General features: G+C 37.1%; 1 protein-coding gene across 2 annotated transcripts in view; it reads left to right on the top strand.

The window, feature by feature from the left end:
- The first annotated feature begins 8,481 nt into the window (after nt 1-8,481).
- LOC149785289 (uncharacterized) overlaps nt 8,482-22,780 on the top strand; it is a 49,218-nt gene continuing 34,919 nt past the window's right edge. The window contains exons 1-3 of one of the 2 annotated variants that reach the window (XM_089979163.1): nt 8,482-8,575; nt 13,468-15,274; nt 21,039-21,191. In XM_089979163.1, the coding sequence (XP_089835289.1) occupies nt 13,876-15,274; nt 21,039-21,191 (1,552 nt within the window). In that variant the 5' untranslated portion in view covers nt 8,482-8,575; nt 13,468-13,875. Of the gene's footprint in view, nt 8,576-8,597; nt 8,722-13,467; nt 15,275-21,038; nt 21,192-22,780 lie in introns of those variants that run through there. The other variant, XM_089979164.1, reaches the window with a different exon arrangement.

Genomic DNA, 22,780 nt, shown 5'->3' with positions numbered 1-22,780 from the left:
TCTTTTCAGGCATGAATCGTTGTCGATACACTAAGGAACACGCTTTGGCAATGGTGCAAGCTTCTTTCAAAGGATCGACCCCTCCGTGTTCCATGAACAGTTCTCGAAATTTTCCACAGCAACGCCGTAAAATGTCCACGTCGGAACGACAATACTTTAGCATTTCTTCCTGAAAGTCGAAAGGGTCCGAGGCGTGAGCCTGGTACCAAGCGTAGAAAGCTTCTCGTTGTTCGGTACGCATGTTGTCGGGGTCGTAATAGTGAGCCTCAGGTAAATGGGGTAGAACGGCGTGTTGATTGGCTTCCGTATTGAAAAAGTGTGGAAAGTACCCTTTAGCCATTTCTGTCATTCCAAACGTTTTAGGCATTCGACTCAAAGGCATGGCCAAATAGCTCATCGAATCTTTAAACTGTACTTGTCCCACTTGCATGAAAATGATTTTGGCTCCGTTCAAAGTCACTTTAGGACGTTCGGTGCCTTGTTCCGTATAGTACCTCAAAAGAAACTGTCCATCGTATCCGGAGAAATTGTGAGCCATCACTGTGGCATGACGATGACAATCTCCGTAACGTTCGATGTCCTCTTGGCTCCACGTCTTGTCGATGGGGTCTAAGACCCATTGGGCAAAATCGGCTAACGTGTTCGGTCCCCGAAAGATTTTTTCACGCCCTCCGGGTATCTTGCTGCAGTGAGGGCAATGACTGAAGATAGGTTCTTGAATGCACTTCTCGCACGCTCGATGAGCCACGCAGAAATTAGGAATGTGAATGCCAGTTTCTTGCATGCATTCGAAATCGAAAAAGATGAAATTGCCTTTATTCTTGTGACCGTCCTCTTTCTCTGGTGGGGGTTGGTATTTTTGCACGTAACATTGGTGTTCCAAGTCCACGATGTGGTGACAAATGTGACATTTTTTCTTTCCTCGACATACGTGTGCCTTGGTATTATTGGTACGTATGACTTGTTCACACGTAGAGCACAATCTCAGCAGTTGACAAGCGCATTTCTTCTGTGAACCTTGCGTTTTCAGATGTTGTTGGTAACAGGTAGGGCTGACAAACGTGCGCAGACAAGTGGAACAAGGCACTGGTTCTTCGCTCAGACAGGGTGAAGAGGCCAAACATCCTGTGCATTTCGATCCACAATGCTTGTGTTGCTCTCGATTGTTATAACCATGGTCACATTTCTCACAGTAATAACTGTATTTCAGGAATCCGGTGATACTGGTAATGGTATCGAAATGTTCATCGTGATAATAGACATGAATGTATTTTCCGTCCTTAAAGTCTTGCCCTCGAAACAATAGAGGTCCGCGCACTTCTTGAGGGTGCACTTTCAAGGTATATCGTGGAGCTAGGACATCTTGCAATTTTTGCATCTCAGGAATGCCACAGGGTGTGTCTTTGGACAGGCCAGCTTGTTGCAACAGGAGTTCTGCTTCGTTTCCTTGTTTGGCTCGATGGGAACGTTGAATAGTGTCCCAGGTTCTTTTCCATTCTACCGTGTCGTTCTTGTTGGCATAGGTTCGTCCCACCACGATGGCACGGGCTAAACACATCTGGTCATGAGGGTTGCTAATTCGGACGAGACTCTTTTTGGTGTTGCGAAGGTCGTCCACCAATAACATCTTTTTGCGTCCTGTCCCTTGAGGAGGAGAGACGTGGGTCATGTCCAGTGTGGCTTTACCATCGGTGATGTCAAACTGATCATTAGATTGTTGTACGTGTTGAATCTTGTCCATGACTTTGGAAGCAGTTAATTCTGCAGGGGTGCTAAACTCGATCCAAACAGGGGATTTCAAACCGTCGTGTTGTATGGAAAGTCTCAAGCGATCGTCTTCTTTGGGTTGACATTGTCGCTTGAGTGCAGTGAGCAAAGAATCCCACACCTCGGTGATGAACACTTCTGCTTTCTCTAACGGTACTTCGGACTTGAAATCTTTAAACTTCACCGTGTATTTGTAAGCCGTGGTTCTAAATTTTCTAGAGGAGCGCTTTTCCGTCTCTCGAATGGAATAGTACTTTTCAGGGTTGACAAAGGGTGGTGAACTTGGTTTAGAGGGTTTGGATTCTGGTTCACTCATGTCCTCTTCAAAATCACTGGCATGAATTTGTGCCAAGATTTCAGCCCTGGTACGAGGCGATAGATCACGTTTCTGCCTCTTACTTTCTTCTTCTTCTTTCTTCTCGAATGAATGGGATCGTTTCATCTTGAAAGCAAAAAGTCAAATGACTCAAGTTCAAACACCATAAACTACTTTATAGTCCTGGCAGACCAGCGTATATAAAAGGGTGTGTGTCTTGTCCTTTCACTATTCATTTCACTCTCAAGCCGAGCACAACGATGGAAGAGACTGACCAGATGGAACGTTTCGTCAGAGCTTTGCGAGGGGTCATTAGAAAATTCTCTTCAGACCAGCCTACGGACTACTCTCCTTCCTTTAGAGATAAAAGTCAAGATACTTGCTATATCTGTCAGAAGAAAGGGCATTGGTCTTCAGAGTGTCCAGACCGTCAAAAAAGAAAAAAAACAGGGACTAAAAGAGACAAAAGTGAAGATACCTGTTATTATTGTCAAGAAAAAGGACATTGGTCTCCAGATTGCCCCAAAAAGAAACAAGAGGAGTCAGAAGAAAAGAGGAATTCTTCAGAAGAAGAGAGGGATTCTTCAGAGGAAGAGAGGGATTCTTCTGAGGAAGAAAGAAGACAGGTGAAGAAAAAGAAACAGGAGAAAAAAAGAAGAAGGGAAGAAAGCGAGGAGGAAGAAGAGGAAAAGAGTGTAACGGTGAAGAAATTCAAAAAACAGAGAGACTAAAAAAGGAGAAAAGAAGAAATTAATGAACTTATTATTATTAAAGTGTTGTGTTATAAATTGTGAATTGGATTGTAAAAAATGGAGAAAAGAATAAATGAATGATATAAGGTAAGTGTCTTTGAGTTGTGATTTTAAAATAAGAAGCTACACTCACACACTCATACACAGACACGTACTATAAGGGTAACATGGGTGAGTTTTTTTGAGTTATTGGCAAATTGAAATTGTATTTCTTTTCGAGAAATGTGGGTGGCCCTGAAAAGGGCCTTTTTTCTTCATGGTGTAGGGGTGAGTTTAAGCAATCAATTTTAACTGCCTTAAGCCTTTGCCACGGCCAAGGCCTACTTCTGGACTGCGTAATGTTGATGATGATAATGATTGGGTTGAAATCACTAAGGGTGGTACGGTAGGCTTAGTCACAGGGTTGACATGTTTGGCTCGGGAAGGTCGTATTCTCTTCGGTCGTGATAAAGAAGTCTGATACATTTGTTTCAGACTTCTTAACTCCGCTAAAATGTCCAACAGTACCGTGACCGTTTGATTTTCACCCTCTTGTTTCTTTGCTGCTACTTCTTCTTGCTGTTGTTGCTGTTGTTTTTTTCTTACCTCTTCTTCTTGTTGCTGTTGCTGTAGGAGAAAAGTCTGTTCCGCTTCCTTTTGTCGTTGTATAAATTTCTCCAATTCTTCTTTCTGTCTCTGTCTAAAATTCTCCACTTGCGGTAATGAAGAAAGTAACGAAGGTTCCGGAACAAATTCTTGCGAGGAGAGAAAATCCACAAAATCCCAATTCACCTCTTCTGAAAGTAAGTCGGGGTTCCCTTGGGCAGTCTCCCCTGCTGGTGCACCCCACTGAATCGTTTTCTGAGTTTCCGTCATGTTGAATCACTGTCGCATAGATTGACTGCACACAAGCGCTAGCGAATCTATATTGACTACGTGACGTCACAGACTGCTCTCTTCGGATTGGATGCGAGCTGACTGAATTCTGTAACGCGTGTTAGGATTGGTAAATGAACTCAATCCGTTTCAATCCTTCCTCCGCCTATAAATAAGCTCCGTTCACTGCATTGATTCACCTGTTCTCGTCGCTTCAAGATGTGGACCACAGTTGAGTCATCCACCCTTGTGTCTTCCATGATGTTCCGGACGGACATGCTCATGTATGTCCGAGCCAAGTGGACCGTTGTCCACAGGACAAACACCAGCCTGTGGATACGTAGGATCTACGTCGAAAGACAAGGATGCCTGAAAAGAGTGCTGATGTACGGACCAACAGTAAGACGCAGCCTAAGGACAAGAAGAAGACCAATGCGGTGCCATTTATGTTAATGAATACATTAACATAAAACCCAAAGGCCCTTTTCAGGGCCAGCCATATATCTCGAAAAGAGATAGTCTTTGAATTGCCTAAATTTAAATTTAAATTTTAAAAATTTTTTTTAAAATTTTTTAAAAAAAAAAAATTTCATGTTAAATTCCCCTTGTCCGTAGAGTGACCCACGATTTATTCCCATGTTAAATTCCCTTGTCCGTAAAGTGACCCACGATTTATTCCCATGTTAAATCCCCTTGTCCGTAAAGTGCCCCACGATTTTTCTCCATGTTAATTTTCCATTGTCCGTAAAGTGCCCCAAGGGTGTTTTTAATGCTAATTCCCATTGTCCGTAAAGTGCCCCCCTTCACTACTAACCTACGCAGACAGAGGTGATATGGCAGTGGGCCGTAACGGTGAGCGCTTTAGACCACTCGGCCACTCGTTTTCAAACAGGATTATATCAAATCGAACAAATCAATGATGAACTTCAGCGCAGAATTAAATCAATAACAATAAAAGAATCAAAGATTGCTATCAAAGTACACGAACCAACGTTGAGTGCTGCCATTGAAATATCGATGGTGGATTACTCCGTTGATATTTATGGGTCCTCAATCAGAATTTGCGGGGATGACCGATGATACCACCACAACGGTTTAGTGGTAGACCACAACGACATAACAAAGATCATTCTGTAAATCTAGTCTGTGACGCAGTCGACAAAAATTATAACTCATCTGGGCAAGCATCCCACAGGCAGGCACAGCAGGGATATGTTCTTTACAGCTTTTCTCCAGACGTTCCACCTGGTCATTTGTCTGTGTCAGTGCCCGTTAATCTTGTTTATTTACGATGTCATTATCCTTCTTTTTCACAAATACGTTTTCGTCTAACCGACCAAGACGGTTATTTATTGGACGCGCGTGAGGAAGAAGTAACTATTGGCTTGTACGTCAGTGACAGATCGTGATGGCCCATCATGACAACAAAATATCTTTTTTGTCGTTCATTTACTTGAGTACAGGTGACGTTGCTATTCCGCGGGTTCCCTGGTGGATTCGACAAACCTAGCGGATTCCAACACAAGTTTCTTTAGCTGTCGTACACTCGCACTTACAGCCGCTAGAGTTTCTTATTTTCGAGACATATCTGATAGCATTTTCTCTGTGACGCTTGCCAGTGGAACAAATTTAGCTATCTCATGTTGTTCGTGTAAATCCGCCAATGACAATTCCAGTTCCCGTTGGACTAATTTGATAAATCTATTCTACCGCTAGTGTATATCTGTCATCTTCTCTTCGCTGCTGTATCATCTCAAAACCGTCGTTGATTTTATCAACATCCAGTTCAGCCACGTGACCATCTTGCTGTAATTGTTCAATCTCAGAGATAATCTCGTTAATATTTTCTTGGTTCATTAGACAAGAAATGCATTTCTTTTCTTTTTTTTTTAAAAAAAGATTTTGTAGAGACTAATTTCATAACGTATTGCGGGATCGTGTAAACGTATTGTGATAAATCCATGCGGGATTTTCTGAGCATTTGCAAAGATTTTAAACTTATTGATGTCCATGTCGCTGGGACACCAAGTCTGAGCAATACTTGTCAACGTATGTGTATCAACACCGTTAAAATTAACCAAACAATTAGCGTTATCTCTGATCACTTAGGGAATCTTAATGTACCTTTGTATAATGTAAACGACATCTGTGTTTCTATGTATGCCTCGTGAAATTATTTCGGCTGGATTTGATTGTTTGTCAAGCATGACATCATTGTAAACCAATAGAATGTTTATATCCCCTTTAAGATCATCGACGGAGGGCGCATCAGCGATGACAGCGATAAACTCAGCAACATCGTTGTTTTCAAAATACAATGACCGATTTACTGAATTCCTTAAGTACTTTATAGTATCGCTGGTCATCTACGGATGGTGCCACTAAATAAAGTTTGTCCCCTTTGAGCCACCTCATTAGTAGGTTGAGCAACAACTGGGTTTTACCAGATCCAGACGGACCAGTTATAATAGCTAGAATGGAATTTGGTAACATTGGACGATGCTTGACCAGTGCTTGCTCGCGTATCGCTGAAAAGGCAATCACGTTCATTTTGTACAAATATTTTATATTTATAATCATGAGTTTAAATTGTGTTCGATGCAAGACGGTCACGTATACAACTGGTTTAAGCACGACCACGTCGAAAAATAACAGGCGATCGCTCACATGCAAGCTTGTAAAATGCGGCTTCAAAAATATAAGTTTGTGAAAGCCGACAAAGTCACTGGCGGTGATATCTCCATGACACTTGAAAAATTACCAGGTACGCCATGGGCAAATTACCCAGGGAAAAATATCTTCCGGGATATAATTAATGCGGTCCTGGATCCCGACTTGATATTAGACTGACGAAAAAGATCAAGCAAAACTAGGTAAATGTGATTGATCAAGCGTGCCATACTCATGATGCCGTATACAGAAATAAAGATCTGCAACAGCGACATATTGCGGACGTCAAGTTGATTCACACGCTGAAGTCGATAAGGAATAAAAACATACGAGAATCAGTCGTGAACTGGTTGATAAGATAGGCGATGAGTTGTAAACTAGCCGTGAATGCAGGCAATTAATTGTCCGATAATTGCATAATCGAGTGGATTTATTATAATCTATGATATTGGGGAGGTACAGCAGCGATTAGCAAACTCGCCGATGCAGCAGATGTCTTACTTGCTGATGTCGCAGACTGCTTGCCAAGACAGGCAATATGGCACATTTATCTGCTATGTCCTAAAACAATTAAGCATGGACTGTTTGATGTCAGCATGCCAAGCGAAGTCCATTAGGCAGATATATTGTTTTTGCCACACGACGTCATTGGCACATCACGCAAACGGCGCATACGCGTTGACTGCCATAAGCATTGCAAGCAGATAAAAGGAAGCTGAACAGCTATTTACTAAAACTGCAACTGAAGTCTCAGCAGCATTTGAACGAATTTATCAGCATGGCGGCCTGCGATGGCCACAGTTGCTACAGGCTGATCCCGGCAAAGAATTTATCGGTGAGGTAACATCGCTGATGCAACATCATAACGTTAAAATCATACGCGGACAAAAGGCATTACATCGTCATCAGGCAATCGTTGAGCGATTTAATCAAACATTTGCACAGCGACTGTTTGGACACCAATACGCGCAGGAATCACTGAGCAAGAACAGATCTCGTGAATGGGTTGCGAGACTACCGCACGTGGTGTCCGCGTTAAACAACGAAGCCACGAGTGCCATTAACATGAAACCCATCCAGACGATATTTGTTTTAAAAAAACACATACCACGACGAAAATCAACAGGAAATCAACTTCAGCATCCTGTGTTGGGTAGCAACGTAACAGTCAGGTATTTATATGAATCTGGTGAACTTGACTGTGGCAGTGCAAGAGCGAATTCCAACTTTTCGACAGGCAATGGACTCTGACCCTACACCCCAAAATAAATGTCCAAATTTCAAAAATGGGGTGGCAAGGGTCAGAGGAAACTCGGACTACCTCACGATTAGCTTCCTGATTTGCTGCTTCTCTAGTCTTCTTCTTCTGAGAACGATACACATCAGAATCCCGAACTGGCTCGCCTTCGCTCCTATATACTGGTACTACGTGACGGATCACGTTACCCGACTCGCAAGTGGACCATCCCATTCTCAATACGGGGACACGTATCACAACGGCCTACTTAAGATCCAGTGCAAAATAACTACAATATATTTATACACACTCAGCATTTCTATATTTTCGTTTTTATCTATATTTTTGGGATTTTAAAAAATCTTTTGCTTTGTTTCTAATAATTTCTTTAATATTATTTGTTTTAACATTTACATGAGGAAACTAAAATGACGAAACATGCGTCAATAACATGAAATTTCCAGTTAAGTAAAGCTTTGAAAAAAAATTGCTCCTTTTTTTCGAGTACTAGCTGTTTGAACATATAAATATACGCTCACGAGGAACTTTCTGCATCCGTATTAAATGAGATAAAATATGTTACAAATAATGTTAAGTAGACCATGAATATTTTGCATAATTCATGACAACGTTGGGTGCAAATTTATATTTAGAAGAAGAAAAAAAACGAATGATCAACAAATAAACAAAGCAAATTTTTCTTAGTCTTACAATATCATATTTATTTTCGTAAAATTTTGTAGCCACAGTAAGCATTGTCCAGCGTTGTAAGTTAAAACATCTTTTCACTGTCTTCGCGCGTCTTTGTGCGTCTTTACCGTGTCAGTGTGTATCTTTGAGCGTTTTTGTGGTACTTAGTTGGACCGGAAAATAGCAGAGGTGCTCCTAATGGGGTCATAAACGTTAACGTTGTTAATTTAGAAACCAGGATTTTCCTGAAAACGAAGTATTTTTACCACCGATGAAGAAGATAATGAAGTATGGAGATATTTTTGATAAAATTACCATTATCAAATGATTATAAACAAATTAATCATATTTGTTTGAACAATTTATTCAAATTATTCTAGGTATCCAGTATCAACTGCTGCTTGTCAACAATGCAAATTAGTGCTGGGTCCCAAGTGAGTAGCCAACTGAGTAAGAAAACTCATCGATTTCAATGGTCGCTGCATGAATAACAATTGTACTTGAAGTATGATTTTGTATGTTTGCTCTTGGTTAAGATCGTAAAATTCCGATAAATGGGGTAATTCGTGTAGTGATATACGGAGTCCTACTAATATTAGTCCTTCAGTGTAAGACCCCCTCTCCTGATGTTTGTGTTTTAGTGTCACCATCTTAGGACGTAAATAACGGCGCTGTGTAGCATGTTCATGGTTGACTAACATTAGAAGCTAAAAGTAAAATTTTCAGGAGTATCTCACACACTTGGCAGCCCTAGGCTTACACACAGGAGCTCGTATTGTTGTTTAAAATTGACCTGTCATACATGTACTATATAATAACTACAAGGGAGGACACTTCTCTCCTTTCTCGCACAACCCATTTAAGAATAAATGTTCTTATTTCAAGCCACATTTTGCATATTGTAATAAATTTGTTCCGATGTTTAGCTCAGGCATTCGACTTGTAAGACATAGCACATGTTGGTTTTGTTTAAGTGATATGTCTTACTTTCCAAATAATGGCCTTGTATAGTGTGTTCCGATGTCTTTGACATTGGAATGAGTAGTCGAAGTTTCAGGAATATCTCACACATTTGGCAACATATATTGACACTCTTCCACTAAGTTATGTGTAATTAATATACTTACTGTGTTGTCTTTATTCCGTTGACATACATTTGAATTTGCTGCAATGCGACAGTAGTCAAGGTATGCCAAAGTAGGCTCATGTGGCAGATATGTTTCTTGAACAAAATGAAACATTACTTTACAGTTCCAATAGGCATAATATATTTTTATTCATTTCGCTAAAGAATAAAATTTCAACTTAACCCAATTTCGGCATTCCTGGCTTTCATCGCTTTCTGGTCAACTGAAATGTAGGCAAACAAAGCTTTAAAACAGGTCCATTTCTTTTGTGAAAATTTGAATTTATTAGAGAAAAGACATTAGAGTAAGTAAAGTCTGACTAAAACATTATGACTTTACTTTGTAGAAATATTCCTGAAAATTTGACTTTTGTTGCGATGTTAGTTGACATCAAAATACAGCGCTGTTAGTTAGGCTGTAAGACCCTGATACCCAAAACATAAATATCAGCGTAAAGTTCTTATCTGTAGGACTAACATTGTGTATCCCTATCAAAAGTTTGACTTACTGTCATACCGATAAGGAATGCCAAATCATTTTCCCATGATACCGCTCGACATGTACCTGATCGCACCCTCTTAATCTGCAAAAAAAATTCTTTGAATGGAATACTATCTTCTCATTGGCCAACTGAAAATAAGTTATAAATAAATACAGGACGTCATTTTCTTTTAAACAATAAGAGGACAATATTCCATTCAGCTCTTTGTTCTTGCATATTAACTGTAGCACTATTGGCAGCCCATCTCATAGTCCTACATGTAAGATCTCGGCACTAATATTTATATTTTGGGCCTCTAGGTCTTACTGCCCAAATAACAGCGCTGTATAGCGTGTTCTAGTGTCCATTAACATCGGAACAACTTCTAAAATTTTCAGGAATATCTCACACACTTGGCAGCCCATATCAGTGCTTTTCTACAAATTAAAGTTATAATGTTTAATCAGGCTTTACTTACTCTGATGTCTTTTTCCTACTAAATTCAAATTTCCACACAAGCAAATGGACATGTTTTCAAGTTCCATTGACCTAAATTTCAGTTGGCTGGAATGTGAAGGAAGCCAGAATATCAAAATTGGTTGAAAAGATGATAAGAATCTTAAAAGAAACAAAGCTATCTAAGCACTTTCTTCAATATTAATATGTTTTTATTCATTTCATTAAAGAAGTGTACTTCAACTTAACCTGATTTTGGCATTCACAGCTTTCGTCGCATTCATGCCAGCTGAAATGTGGGCCAACAAAACTTGAAAACAGGTCCATTTCTTTTGTGAGAATTTGAATTTATTGGAGAAAAGCCCTCAGAGTAAGTAAAGTCTGACTAAAACATTATGCCTTTACTTTGTAGAAAAAGCGTCATGATTGGCTTTAAGTTCTGTTGACATATAGTTGGCTGGAATGTGATGGAAGCCAGGAATGCTGAAATCAGTTATATGATTACTGTTTTGGATGAAATGAAGCTATCTGTACACTTGCTTCAATATTAGTATATTTTTACTCATTTTATTAAAGAAACATGCTTCAGCTTAATCCAATTTCAGCATTTCCAGCCTCCCTCACATTTTTACCTATTTTGATCAATTTGTTTTCAGTATTTATTGCCCATGACTCTCAAATTTCAATTGACAACTATTTTTAGCTCATCTGGCCATAAGACGAAGGAAGCATGTGGTATTGGCTGTGTGTCTATCCATCAACAGTTGCTTATTGCCACACTGGAGTCCATATATCTGATCTGATTTAATTTACTCCTAGAATATGGGTTTACTGGTGTATCATTCAAATCTCATGTGAGTTAATTATAGAGACAAAACAGTCGTACATATGATTGGCTTACCTTGTTACCACACAGACATACATGCCAACCATTATGCTTTTGGTTTAATCATTTAAAAATATTCAGCAAATTATATCTTACACTTGCCTGAATATGGTTTGTGCTTTTCCAACACATTATAAAATATAATAAAAATAAATCAATAAAAAGTTGTGTTTGTCATTTATATTGTCATCTTTTTAATTCAACTCGTCTAAAAAATTTGACAGTATTCTAATTAGAAAGACTGCTGTGTAAGAATAGCATAAGAGCTATTTTGTCCATCACAGATCTCTATGTTCTTTCCTAATTTCTATTTTTAGCAACTGTGTATGACCCATTTCCAGGAAAACAGTTTTTTTTAATTTGCAGCCTTGCCTAATCAATTCAGTATATTCATTATTAAGTTAGGTACCGGAGAAGTCTACTTTTAAAGTAAGTAGCGCCAGATATTAAGCAAAATGTGCTTTTATGGTTTGAATTGTGGATGAAATTTTTTAGAGCAGATGGGTCTTTTCAAACTTAAAAACATGTCTAATCAGAAAAAGAACAAATCAACACCATTTTACAAACAAACAAAAAAAGAATATGAAAGTGATGCAATACATCACTCGGACTGAGCACTTCATCATACCCATTGCAGAAATTGTGGACTTCACAATCATTTGGCAAAAGTTAGATATGTAGACTAGTTAAAGTGAGTATAATTTTTCAGTATGTTTTGTATTTATATTCTGGATTTTGCCCAATTTTGCCAAGTATTTTGACCTGCAGGTCCAGGTTAGTAGTAAAATGTACATTTGTCATACAGTGTACTGTAATTATGGCTTGTAATATATTAGCTATGATGTTGTAGCGTTAATGAAGTATGATTAGGATTTGTAACATAGCTTTAACACTTTTTCAGTCATATTGCTATGATGTCTGCAGTGTGGCAGTTTATAGTGATGTCTAGCACTGGGGCATCATGCTGCAGACATGTAGCATGATGTCCCACCCAGTCACATTATCCTGACACCAGGCTGTCCAGTCCTAACACTAACCTCTTAATGCTGAGCGTCTAGCGAGGCAGCTGTTAGTACCATTTTTGTCTTTGGTATGACTCAGCCGGGGTTCAAACCATGACCTCGCGCTTCCGAGGCAAATGCTCTAACCACTAGGCAACCGGAGCAGTCTGTTAATGAAGTAAGGGAACTGATATTAGTACTAATAATATATAGATTACACTTTTTATGCTGAGAATATGCTTTTTGCACTTCATGCTTATACCTCTCTCGGGGTTAGCATGTGTGACATTGGAGGCCATATTTCTGGTCCTGGAGCCATTTTTAGCACATTTGGGATACATGCATATGTCATTAAGATCTCTAGATGAACTTGAGAAATGCATGCGTATTATCAAGGTGATCTTGCATCTAATTGGCTGATCTAGTGAAGCTGTATTTCTGATTGACTTTGATCAAACTTGGAATATATGCTTATCTCATTAACATCCCAGATGAGATTGGTAATGAGCAAAATCAGTTCATACCAGTGAGGTTGAGCTTGTTATCCTGTCTGAAAGCCATATTTCCAATCTGATTTTTATCAAACATGAAATATTTACTTACATCTTCAAGACCTATGTTTTCAATAATGGGTGAGATCCACGCATGTTAATTAGATAATTTTGCATTTGATTGGAAGACCTTGCTACCACTCTAGAGGCCAGATTTCTGATCCAATTTTGATCAAACTTTAATTATATGCTAAAATCAACATGATATAAAGTTTTGAATGTAGTTTATTTAGCATGTTCTCTTGTGCTAGTATATAAACCTGCTTAGTGAAATGGTAAAGTGTTATGTATGCGAAGTGAGCAATATCAGGCTCACTTGGGCCTCTTGTTTGCATTCACTTTATTGAGAGAATATTGTATTAAATGAATAAAAAAAACAGAAAGCCAGTTATTTATCAATGAATATGTTTTTTTCATTCAGACTTTGACAAAATACCATTCCTTTAATCTAGGAATGTGTTGATATTAAGCATAGCTTAAAACTGACAAATAAAATATCCATACTCTAGGTTTAAACTTCAAAACCCACAAATTTGAACAAGGTTTGCAAGGTTTGTTTATTGGTTATTGTAGATCTGAGGGACAATTCATAGACCTGTGTGATTTAATAGTTTGGATAACCAATATACTAATAAAGTTTCCCAAATGAAGTCTGCAGTTTATTTGTATTTGTTTCAGGTCATACAAGGAGACACCCATTGCCTTGAAAATGGACCACATAGACTCAAGAGTGAAAATGGATTAAAAAGGGAACTTATCCATAATGTAAAACTGGTATTCTGATGTTCAGCTTCATAAATGTGTGTATGTCTCTGTTATAATTACCTGGTACAGATGGTGTCCTGAACCCAAACCCTGCTCACAGGATATGGGTACAAATTCTAAATCTGTTATTCACTTATACAGATCACCTCCAATCATACCCTAAGGTTTAAAGTCTCCGTCTTGAATGGTGTATGATGAGTTGCATAATATTATTCACATAAAGCACACTGACAAAACATGGGCAGACATTGTCACTACCTCTATGGAATAACTCAACATAATTCTAATAACTGACACATAAATACATAATTTTAATAACTGATGTTAAATTTTGAAGCTGAAGAAACCATGTCCAGCCATAACAGTAGGAATATTTCTAATGACAGTAGAGATAATGATAGTGATAGTGACCTTGACCTCCTTTCATTTGAATATGATGATGCAGTTGATTCTACAGTTGCAGAGTTTAAATTAAGTTCCAATCCAGCAACCCAGCTTTCACTCTCAGATCAGTTAGTCGAGAGCAAATGCAAAGAAAAATTCAATGTCTCTGGAGAAGAAATCCTAACTGGTGAAGAAGAATGCAGTAATGTGATTATTGCATACAGTTCTCAGGACTCTCTGACAGACAACAGTGATAACGATATCAAAGTTACTGGAAATGATCAAAATGCTTTGGAAAGTTCATATGTGAATGCTTGTCCACCAAGCAGTGATAAGAAATATTCATATCAGAAGAAATCAATAAGGAAAATTAAGCAGCCTAAAGTTTTATTCAATGAGAAAACAAATTCTATGCTGCCAAAACATGACTTTGTTTCATTAAGGAGTGATTTGAACTCTGGAGTACTATCTACACTTGAGAAGAAAATTACAGATGGCAACATTTCGAGCAATAAGAGTGCTAAAAAATCAATGCAAGTAAGCTTTTTAAGAAAAAATACCAAGGATGCTGCTTTACAGCATGAAGAGGAGTTGTATACATGGAAAGACAGTGCTGAAGGAATTACATATTTAGAGGAACCAGGTGAATCCAATGATGATTCCTTGCTTACCTCACTGAGGACATCTGGAGCTTCTAATCCTCTCTCAGATGACACAGATTTTTTAAAATCGCTGCCTGGGGAGAATGAAGACTTTCTGCCTCCATATATGGATAATGATTATGATGTCATGTTGGTATCTTCACAGTCAAAGCAGATGAAAAATCGGAACTTGACTGCAGAAGAAAGGAAAGTTTCTCAGCCTGTCTCTGTTGAGAGCAGTATATTACAGTCACTCGCTCAAGAAACTGAGGACACTTTACCACCATATGGGGACAGTGATAATGAGATCCAATCAACATCTTCAGCGTCAAAACAGATACAAAATTTAACACCAAAAGAAAAACAAATAATAGTTCCTCAAAACTTCTCCAGTGAGGGTTACACACCACAGTCTATGCCTCAAGTGAAGGATGATTCATTACCTCCTTATGTTGATAATGATGAGGTTCCATCCTCATCCCTGAAGTTGAAGCAGGCAAAGTTTTTAACAACAGAACACCAAGACAATAGTGCATGTGAGAGAGCAAAAACAAGTCAGTATAAAATAAACCCCAGAAAGAGAAAATACCCTGAAATAGATGTGGCAGACAGTACATTAGGGTTTCCTGTTCCACCAAAGCATTCAAAAACAGAAATGGATGGTGAAGGCCAGCAGAGCAAAAGATTTAAAACAGGTAAATTCTGTTCTTGCTTATGATGACTATTGACGGGGTTAAAACTGTTTTCTATTGCTATTTGTACTGCAGGACAAAAATCATAATGCAATTATAATGTTTTATCCTAGTGCTTTAGAGGGGGATATCATAATACCTCCCTGTCTCTGAGTAAATCTATATGTCTAAAATTACATGTAAACTGTTGGGTGGAGTTAAGAAACTTTAACCATCAGCATGAAGGGGGAGGTACCTTTAGCTCCTAATTACAGTAACATTTTGATATTTTTTCTGACCAAAATTATAAATCTACATGCAGTCATAACTGGAGTACTCATATCTACTGTGACCCCAGGGTCACTGTTTGGGGTTAGGTTGTGAGTATGTATCAAGGATGGATATGAAAGAGAAGTGGAATTTGCAGTTAAAAGCGGAAGCATTTTTATATGGCCAGCCACTGCAGTCACTTCAGTTTTTAATTTTACTATGTATAAGCCAATAATTTAGGAAAAAACTTGAGTTTTTAGGTCTTTATGTTGACTAATGTAATGGCTGTAAATCTTGGGACACAAAACAATATTTTTTTCCGTCTCCTAAGACATAGGCATGTAAAAAAAACTTTTGGTGACCCGACATTTATTAAACTATTATTAATTATGATTGATTTTGTTATTATTTTGCATGTGCATATTTTCTGATTCCTCCAACATGAATTTAAATAAAGGTAAATACAGACTTCATAATTCGTGGGCTGGTTGAGTTTGCCTGGGAGACTATGCTGAACTATAATGTACAGTACTTTCACAGTGCAAAGCGTGCATAGTGTCACTTAAATCCTTATTTATTCCCAAACATATTAGATGCTGATTTTGCTTTATTCATTGTTTTGACCAAATTGCATTCTTCCAGATAACATTTCAGCTAGTCCTTAATAGCTGTTTCATTTACGTTGAATCATGCACTTGCGAGTTATTCGTTTTCAGTTTTATAAGGGATCCTACAAATTGAGATGATATTTTTAGAAAGGTACGCACATTTAATTGTACAAGGCATATGACCATCATAATTTACATGTTCACAAATAGTGGTAATAATAAAGGCTAAAATTCTCATATAGATCAACTAAGATCAACATCAGTCAATTTTATTTCTGTGTTTTAGCTGAACAAACATCATAACTTTCCACACAATGGAAAGCTTGATGTTTCGGCTTCTCCTGTGTTGTTAATCGGTGAATTTGTCTTTCATTTTGCGACATCAGTACAGGCCAGTTAATCATTAAAACCCTGAAACTGGCTTGTGATAAGAGGGAATTTTGACCGGTAATCATACCAGTCCATTGAAGTGTAATTGCCTTTTGTTCCATAACATTTGCACGATTACTTAGTTTTGTAAAATGGGGTGTAAGGCATACCTGTGAACTTTTAAAAAGCCAAGTAGGGAGACTGAATTTTAAAAAAATAGAGGTTGAGACTTAAGTTCAGGAATTTTTTTTGTGGCATTTTTAAAGCCTTGTTTTCAATAAATATTGATCGATCTTCCTGGTCCAATATGCTTGAAATTCGCAAAAAGACGCACAGTTTCTCCCTGTGATGGGCCCTATTTTCCCCCAGGCAGTGTCCTATTTTCATATTATGGTCAACTGTGGTCAAACTGCACAATAGCTAAAGATTAGTCTTTAAAAAAAACAAGCAAGAAAGCCAGCATGACTAATTAAAAATTAATCCTTATCCATGCAACTATTTCATGAAAATGATTGGCCCTCCATCGTAATTCAAAGAAACCACGTTCTACACTATTGCGTGTTACACAAGCACCAGCAATCGATTGGCAAATAAAGGATTCCCAATTTTGTTGAACTAAAGGTACCAAAATAGCCAGCCTCGTGGTACTGTACATGTGGCAACTATTTTCCCCTCTTTGTATATCCAACCTAACTTCCATATTGTCAACTCATAAAGCATTTAGTATTGTTTATTATAAAACATTATTCTGAATTCGTTTTTTGAGGACACATTTGCTGTGTGGTATGTATTTTCATTCCTTCTTTTCATTTAACAATGGTAATTACCATTGGTATATACATGTACAGTATAAAAATGTCAGGTGTTCACTTGTGTAAGTTTCTTTCATGGGAATGGTGCTATAGCGTATGGAGTTACGTCATTCGCAGTGATCATTCTTGGGATTGAAATTAATTGTGGATGATTTTATTGTTGTGGTTAATTTTTTTGTTGTGTTTTATTTTCTTTATTTTTTTATTATTGTAGAGGTTTAAAAAAATAATTACTTTACATGAATAATGTTTAAACTTAACTTTCTATTTAATAAGAAGTATTTAATAAGAAGCTAATTCTTTATAGTAGCAAAGTAATTATTTCATCACAACAATAATTCAGTGATACAACAGAACATGTAGGACTTTTCTTGTTTAGAAGAAATGAAAATCAAAGACATCATGTAATAATCAGGAGTTCTCTGCAAAAATCAGAAGATGTTATGAAATCAGGAGTTTTTTTCCCTCCCAGCATGTAAGTCGACAGGTATGGTGTAAGATCGCTTACATCAAAGCAAACTACAACTCAGCTTTTATGTTATTGGCATAATTTTTGAAGCATTATTTCCAAAATTATTGTACTTTAGAGATACCTGGTATCATTAAAATTTAGCACAATGGTGCCCATGATTTGACTTCAAGGGATGTACTTAATTCAACATGTAATCAAACCTACAATGTAAATGTGGTGGCGCTATTATGTAAATACGTTCAATGGCCTTATTGCAAGCATTGGATCAAACCATATTGTTTGTTCGTTGTGTTGTCATACTGGGATTAAATTTTAATTAGTTAGGTATTTGCATTTTCAAAGCAATGTAAAAACACAATTAATGGTGCACTGATATAAAATGTCCAATGCAATAATGCATAAACAAACAATAATCGAGTCAGAAGGGAGAGGTGGTGTTAAAGCAACTTGCAGTTGCTAAATTCTTGTCATCGTTCGATCAAATTATACACAAATCAGAATGAAAATGAAATGAAATGAAAACAGAAATTAAATAAATTAATTTTCAAACAAGTTTATACCATTTATTTTTAATAATCATGCACACCAACCTCGAGACAAGCATACATGTAATTTTTTAAAATATAAGTTGACCTAAATAAATGCATTTAGAACTTACTTTGTGCATCTTGAGATGTCTCTGAGTTGTAGGTCAGCTTATACGTGAGTCATGCACATTTGTAGTGTTTATACCTGTTTAGTTTGGAGGTCGGCTTATATGTGAGTCATGCACATTTGTAGTGTTTATACCTGTTTAGTTTGGAGGTCGGCTTATACGTGAGTCAAGCACATTTGTAGTGTTTATACCTGTTTAGTTTGGAGGTCGGCTTATACGCGAATGGTACAATATGCGACTAGATATGGTATCAAGAAAAATAGTTACATGTCTACATGTCCTTGCCCACTCCTCCTTCTGTAGGATGAGCAAACAAGTGTAAAGATTATATTTTTATTATATAGTGAAGGCGTTTGCTGCAAATTACAAGAAACTCTTGTTCAGAATATTGCTATAATGTAATTTGCTGGTCTGCCAAAAATCAAAATTATCATATATATAGCACAGCAGATTTTATAATTGTGGAAACAATATGTCTAAGATTATAGAAAATGATTTTGTTTGGTTTATTGAATTATTAAGTGTACAACATTGCGAAGACATTCCAGATTTGTTCACCATCTGTAATTTAAGTACTTACTGGTTATTTAATTAGCACTTTTTACATAAAGTTTTGCTTCACATCACATGTACTTGTATTGAATATTAGGGCTACATGTCCAGTGTGTCATGAAGTGAAATGTTACATTCATTTCTGATTGTTGGTTATTGTTTATTCAAGTCCAGAGTAAAATGATATTCACAAATCAGAAGTAACTGCAGCTTATTCACTGCATGACACACCAGAATTATTACATGCCAATAAAATTTTGATTGAAAAAGAGACGAAGCAAAAGAGGCTATTCATTGATCAGTAAAGTACTTAAATTGTACAAGTTTGGAATGTCTTCTTTTATGCTGATATGTCATCAGCAGCTCAATTTGCCAGTGGGACTGAAAAATTAGCACAAAATTGGCCAGGGCAGATTCCAAACCACACGAGTAAGATATTCCTTGCATGAGGAATTCGCACTATTTCTTCTGTTTTGAGGATAACGCCATACTACCTTCCAAATTTTCGTGAAGATATAAAATTAGTAATAAAATGTATAAAAGTAATACATGTATTCATGCAGCATGAAACAAAGGCCATGGTAACCAATATGAGCCCAGTACCTGATAAAACTGAGCAGCTGTAAATGGCCTAAAGCAGTGCTGTCCAACCTTTTTGACACCATGGGCCACTGAAAAATGTTTTTCTTGAAGCCAAGGGCCGCAGCAGAAAACTGAAAAGCAATGACTATATAGCTGCTCGAGCTCTGGCAGGCCATTTAAAATCAGCCAGCAGGCCGCAGATTGGACAGCACTGGCCTAAAGGGTTGAATAAAATCCCTGAAACACAACAGGTAATCTGTTTTGAACTTGAGGTATTTTTTTCTTTTCAAGTTTGACATTGGTATATGAACAGATCATAGGTCCATATCTGTTTATAATCTGCATGCTAGAAATACAACCAATATGTCACCCTATCACCATGAGACCTTATAAATATGAAAAGACTATCAAGTTGATATATGCATTGAGAATGTATCACATGACTTGTATCAATATGCAGAAGAGGTGTTTCATTTCACCCTAGTATTATGGTCATCATCAAAAGATGCACATTTTACAAAATCATTATGCTCCCATAATTTTATAAGAGTTATTGCCCTTTGTGACATGCAGCTGGATATGTTGTAAAACAGAATTTTATGCATGCAGCTACTCTTGCAGTTTTTAGTAGATTAGTACATTAGTACATTTATATTAGTAACTTAGTACATCTGATAGTCTTATAGGTAAATGCACAAGTTGATAAATCATTGTATTCCCTGTATTTTCAGAAGAATTGTGTACTTTTTCTTTTGCGTAGATTTATCTCCATCATAGAGAATGTGTGGGATGCAGGAAGGGCGGGGTATTTTTACATTTCTCTAGTTTATGTTACCATGGTAAATGTCATAAATAATGAATAAATTGAGAATACTTTGCCACAGAGTAATGTCAGTAGGTGTCTACATAAGTCTGGTACTTGGGGCTATGTCACATCTACATGATTCTTCTTGGCTGAAATTTTGAAAAGTTATCCAATATATATCGTATTATTGAAGATCCATTTATTATATTTAGGTTTTTAAGGTGTTCTGTATGATTGTTCAATCCATATTTTCTATTACAAACTCAGAATGGAGCTACTTGTGTTCAGGTGTTTTCATTGATATCTACTCGTGAATTTTCTTATTTGCTTCCAATTGAACCTCAAGTTCCATTCAGACAAAATACCTAAAAGAATCTTGAAAACATTCAAGAAGGGGTATTCACAAGTATAAAACCACATTTTTGTTTTGTTGTGAGTCAGGAGAAAGAAATTGTTCACCTGACAGCCATATCATATCCATACACCATTTCAAACTCATTCTGCCATTTCAGAATAAACCACATAATGTATTTGTGTGTATGTACTATTCACTGTCCTGATACTAGTAGTGTTCTGTACAACCCATGGTATGTTTACAAATCCTGAAGTTCATAATCATAATTTTGCAGTTCAGCTCTTTTTTAACAAATCTTATTATTACAGGGAGGGCTATCAAATTACCCGCTAGCTGCTGGGTTTGTGACGCCTGCCAATTTGTAAATAGAGGAGATAACTCCAGGTTCAGATGTTCTGCTTGTGATGCTTATTCTGGTGCAGGGAGAAAAAAGGGAGGAACAAGCGAAGTACAACGTCGTGGTTAGTTCACGGTGCAATCAACTCTTGTTTCAAGTTTTCTTTCTACCATTTTGTCATGATAACAAGTCAGACATTGTATTGATCACCCATGTACAGGATTATCATCCTCCTCTTATATGTATCATGGATTGGTTTTTGATTTAGGGTTTAACATTTTTCAGCACATGATAATCTATACATTATGGCCAATATATCTGGTGGAGAAAGAACCCGGGAGGACACTGACCCACACACAGTAAGCTACTGGCAAGCTTTCTCAAATACTTGTGTTAAGAGAGCTGAGACTCAAACTCCAGCAGACAGAGGTGAGATTTTTGAGTGCCCTGTAAAGGCAGGTACCTTAGACCACTTGGCCACCCATGGCCCCACTCTTAACATGGTCAAAGCAGCATGTATAAATACCATATTTCGTGTATTTTTTTTGGTACCCTTTAATTTTTCATACACAATTCAGCTATCAAAATAATAATTATTTAAATATATCATAATTTTTCGTACATGTGACTTTGTATTTTTGGGAAAAAATCCATTAAATTATTTAACATAAAATTTCTACTAAGAATATTTACAATTTCAAAAAGGATCGAAAATAGCGTATTGCCATTTTGTTTTTACAAAAATTAATAATTAACTGTTAGTGAGAAAATACAATGATTGATGCATAAGCATAGTGCCCGTTGCATAGGTCAAGGGGTTCACGTCACACACACACGGAAATCATGCTGCCAATATATATATATATATATAAATTTCGACATGTTTAATCATGCATATGAAGCTGAAAATATGTCACAAGATTTTGTTCAAAATGCCTAGTAAATATTAGCTTTAGTTTCAGACTGCTTGCTATACTAACTCTCCTGTTGTAATTACAATATCTACCGGTGTTGATTAACAAATGGACAAAAGACTTCACAGACCATACCTTTAAATATCATCGTTAACTAGTTCTCCTTATTAAGTCTGTCACCATAACAAAACACTACGTGCATTTTAAAATGAGTTCGGAAGACCTTTGACGTTTTCTTATCCAACAAAACTTACATCTCAGTACATGCTAAAGACCACAGACCATTGGTCAACTAATCTTATTGTTTCATTATAGTGATACAAACATAAAATATAAAAACCTAGTCATTTTCTATCATAAATATGAAAGTCACAGACTCCGTTAAATCGACTCATTCATAAAAATATATATACACTATCTTTTAAGTGCTTGTTCGGTTTTCACTTGGATATAATTAACATTTTATTGCAAATCTATTCTGTGATATACCCTACTGATATCTTTATTGGCGAGTTCGAATCAAAAGTAATGCATATGATCGCTTGACCTTATAACATCTGCTGTATGGACAACGGCTTTAATAGCACATTGATAGATTTTCATTTCCCTAAAGAAAGCATCATTCCCTAAAGAAAACCTCACTGATTTGACTTCGTCTGTCGATACTTGCACTCAGTTTGGTTTGAACTTGAAAAACCAAAGCGCTAAGCATGTTTAATTACCATGTAAATAACACTGCATAGCCCTGTGGTTGTTGTGACAATGTACATTGTAATTAAAACAAGAACAGATTGTTGAT

Source organism: Sinohyriopsis cumingii, chromosome 13 (genome assembly GCF_028554795.1).
Source record: "Sinohyriopsis cumingii isolate HCF-2022 chromosome 13, ASM2855479v2, whole genome shotgun sequence".
Classification (NCBI taxonomy): Eukaryota; Metazoa; Mollusca; class Bivalvia; order Unionida; family Unionidae; genus Sinohyriopsis; species Sinohyriopsis cumingii.
Note: the sequence above shows the minus strand (reverse complement) of the source record. Positions and strands in the feature narration are given on the sequence as shown.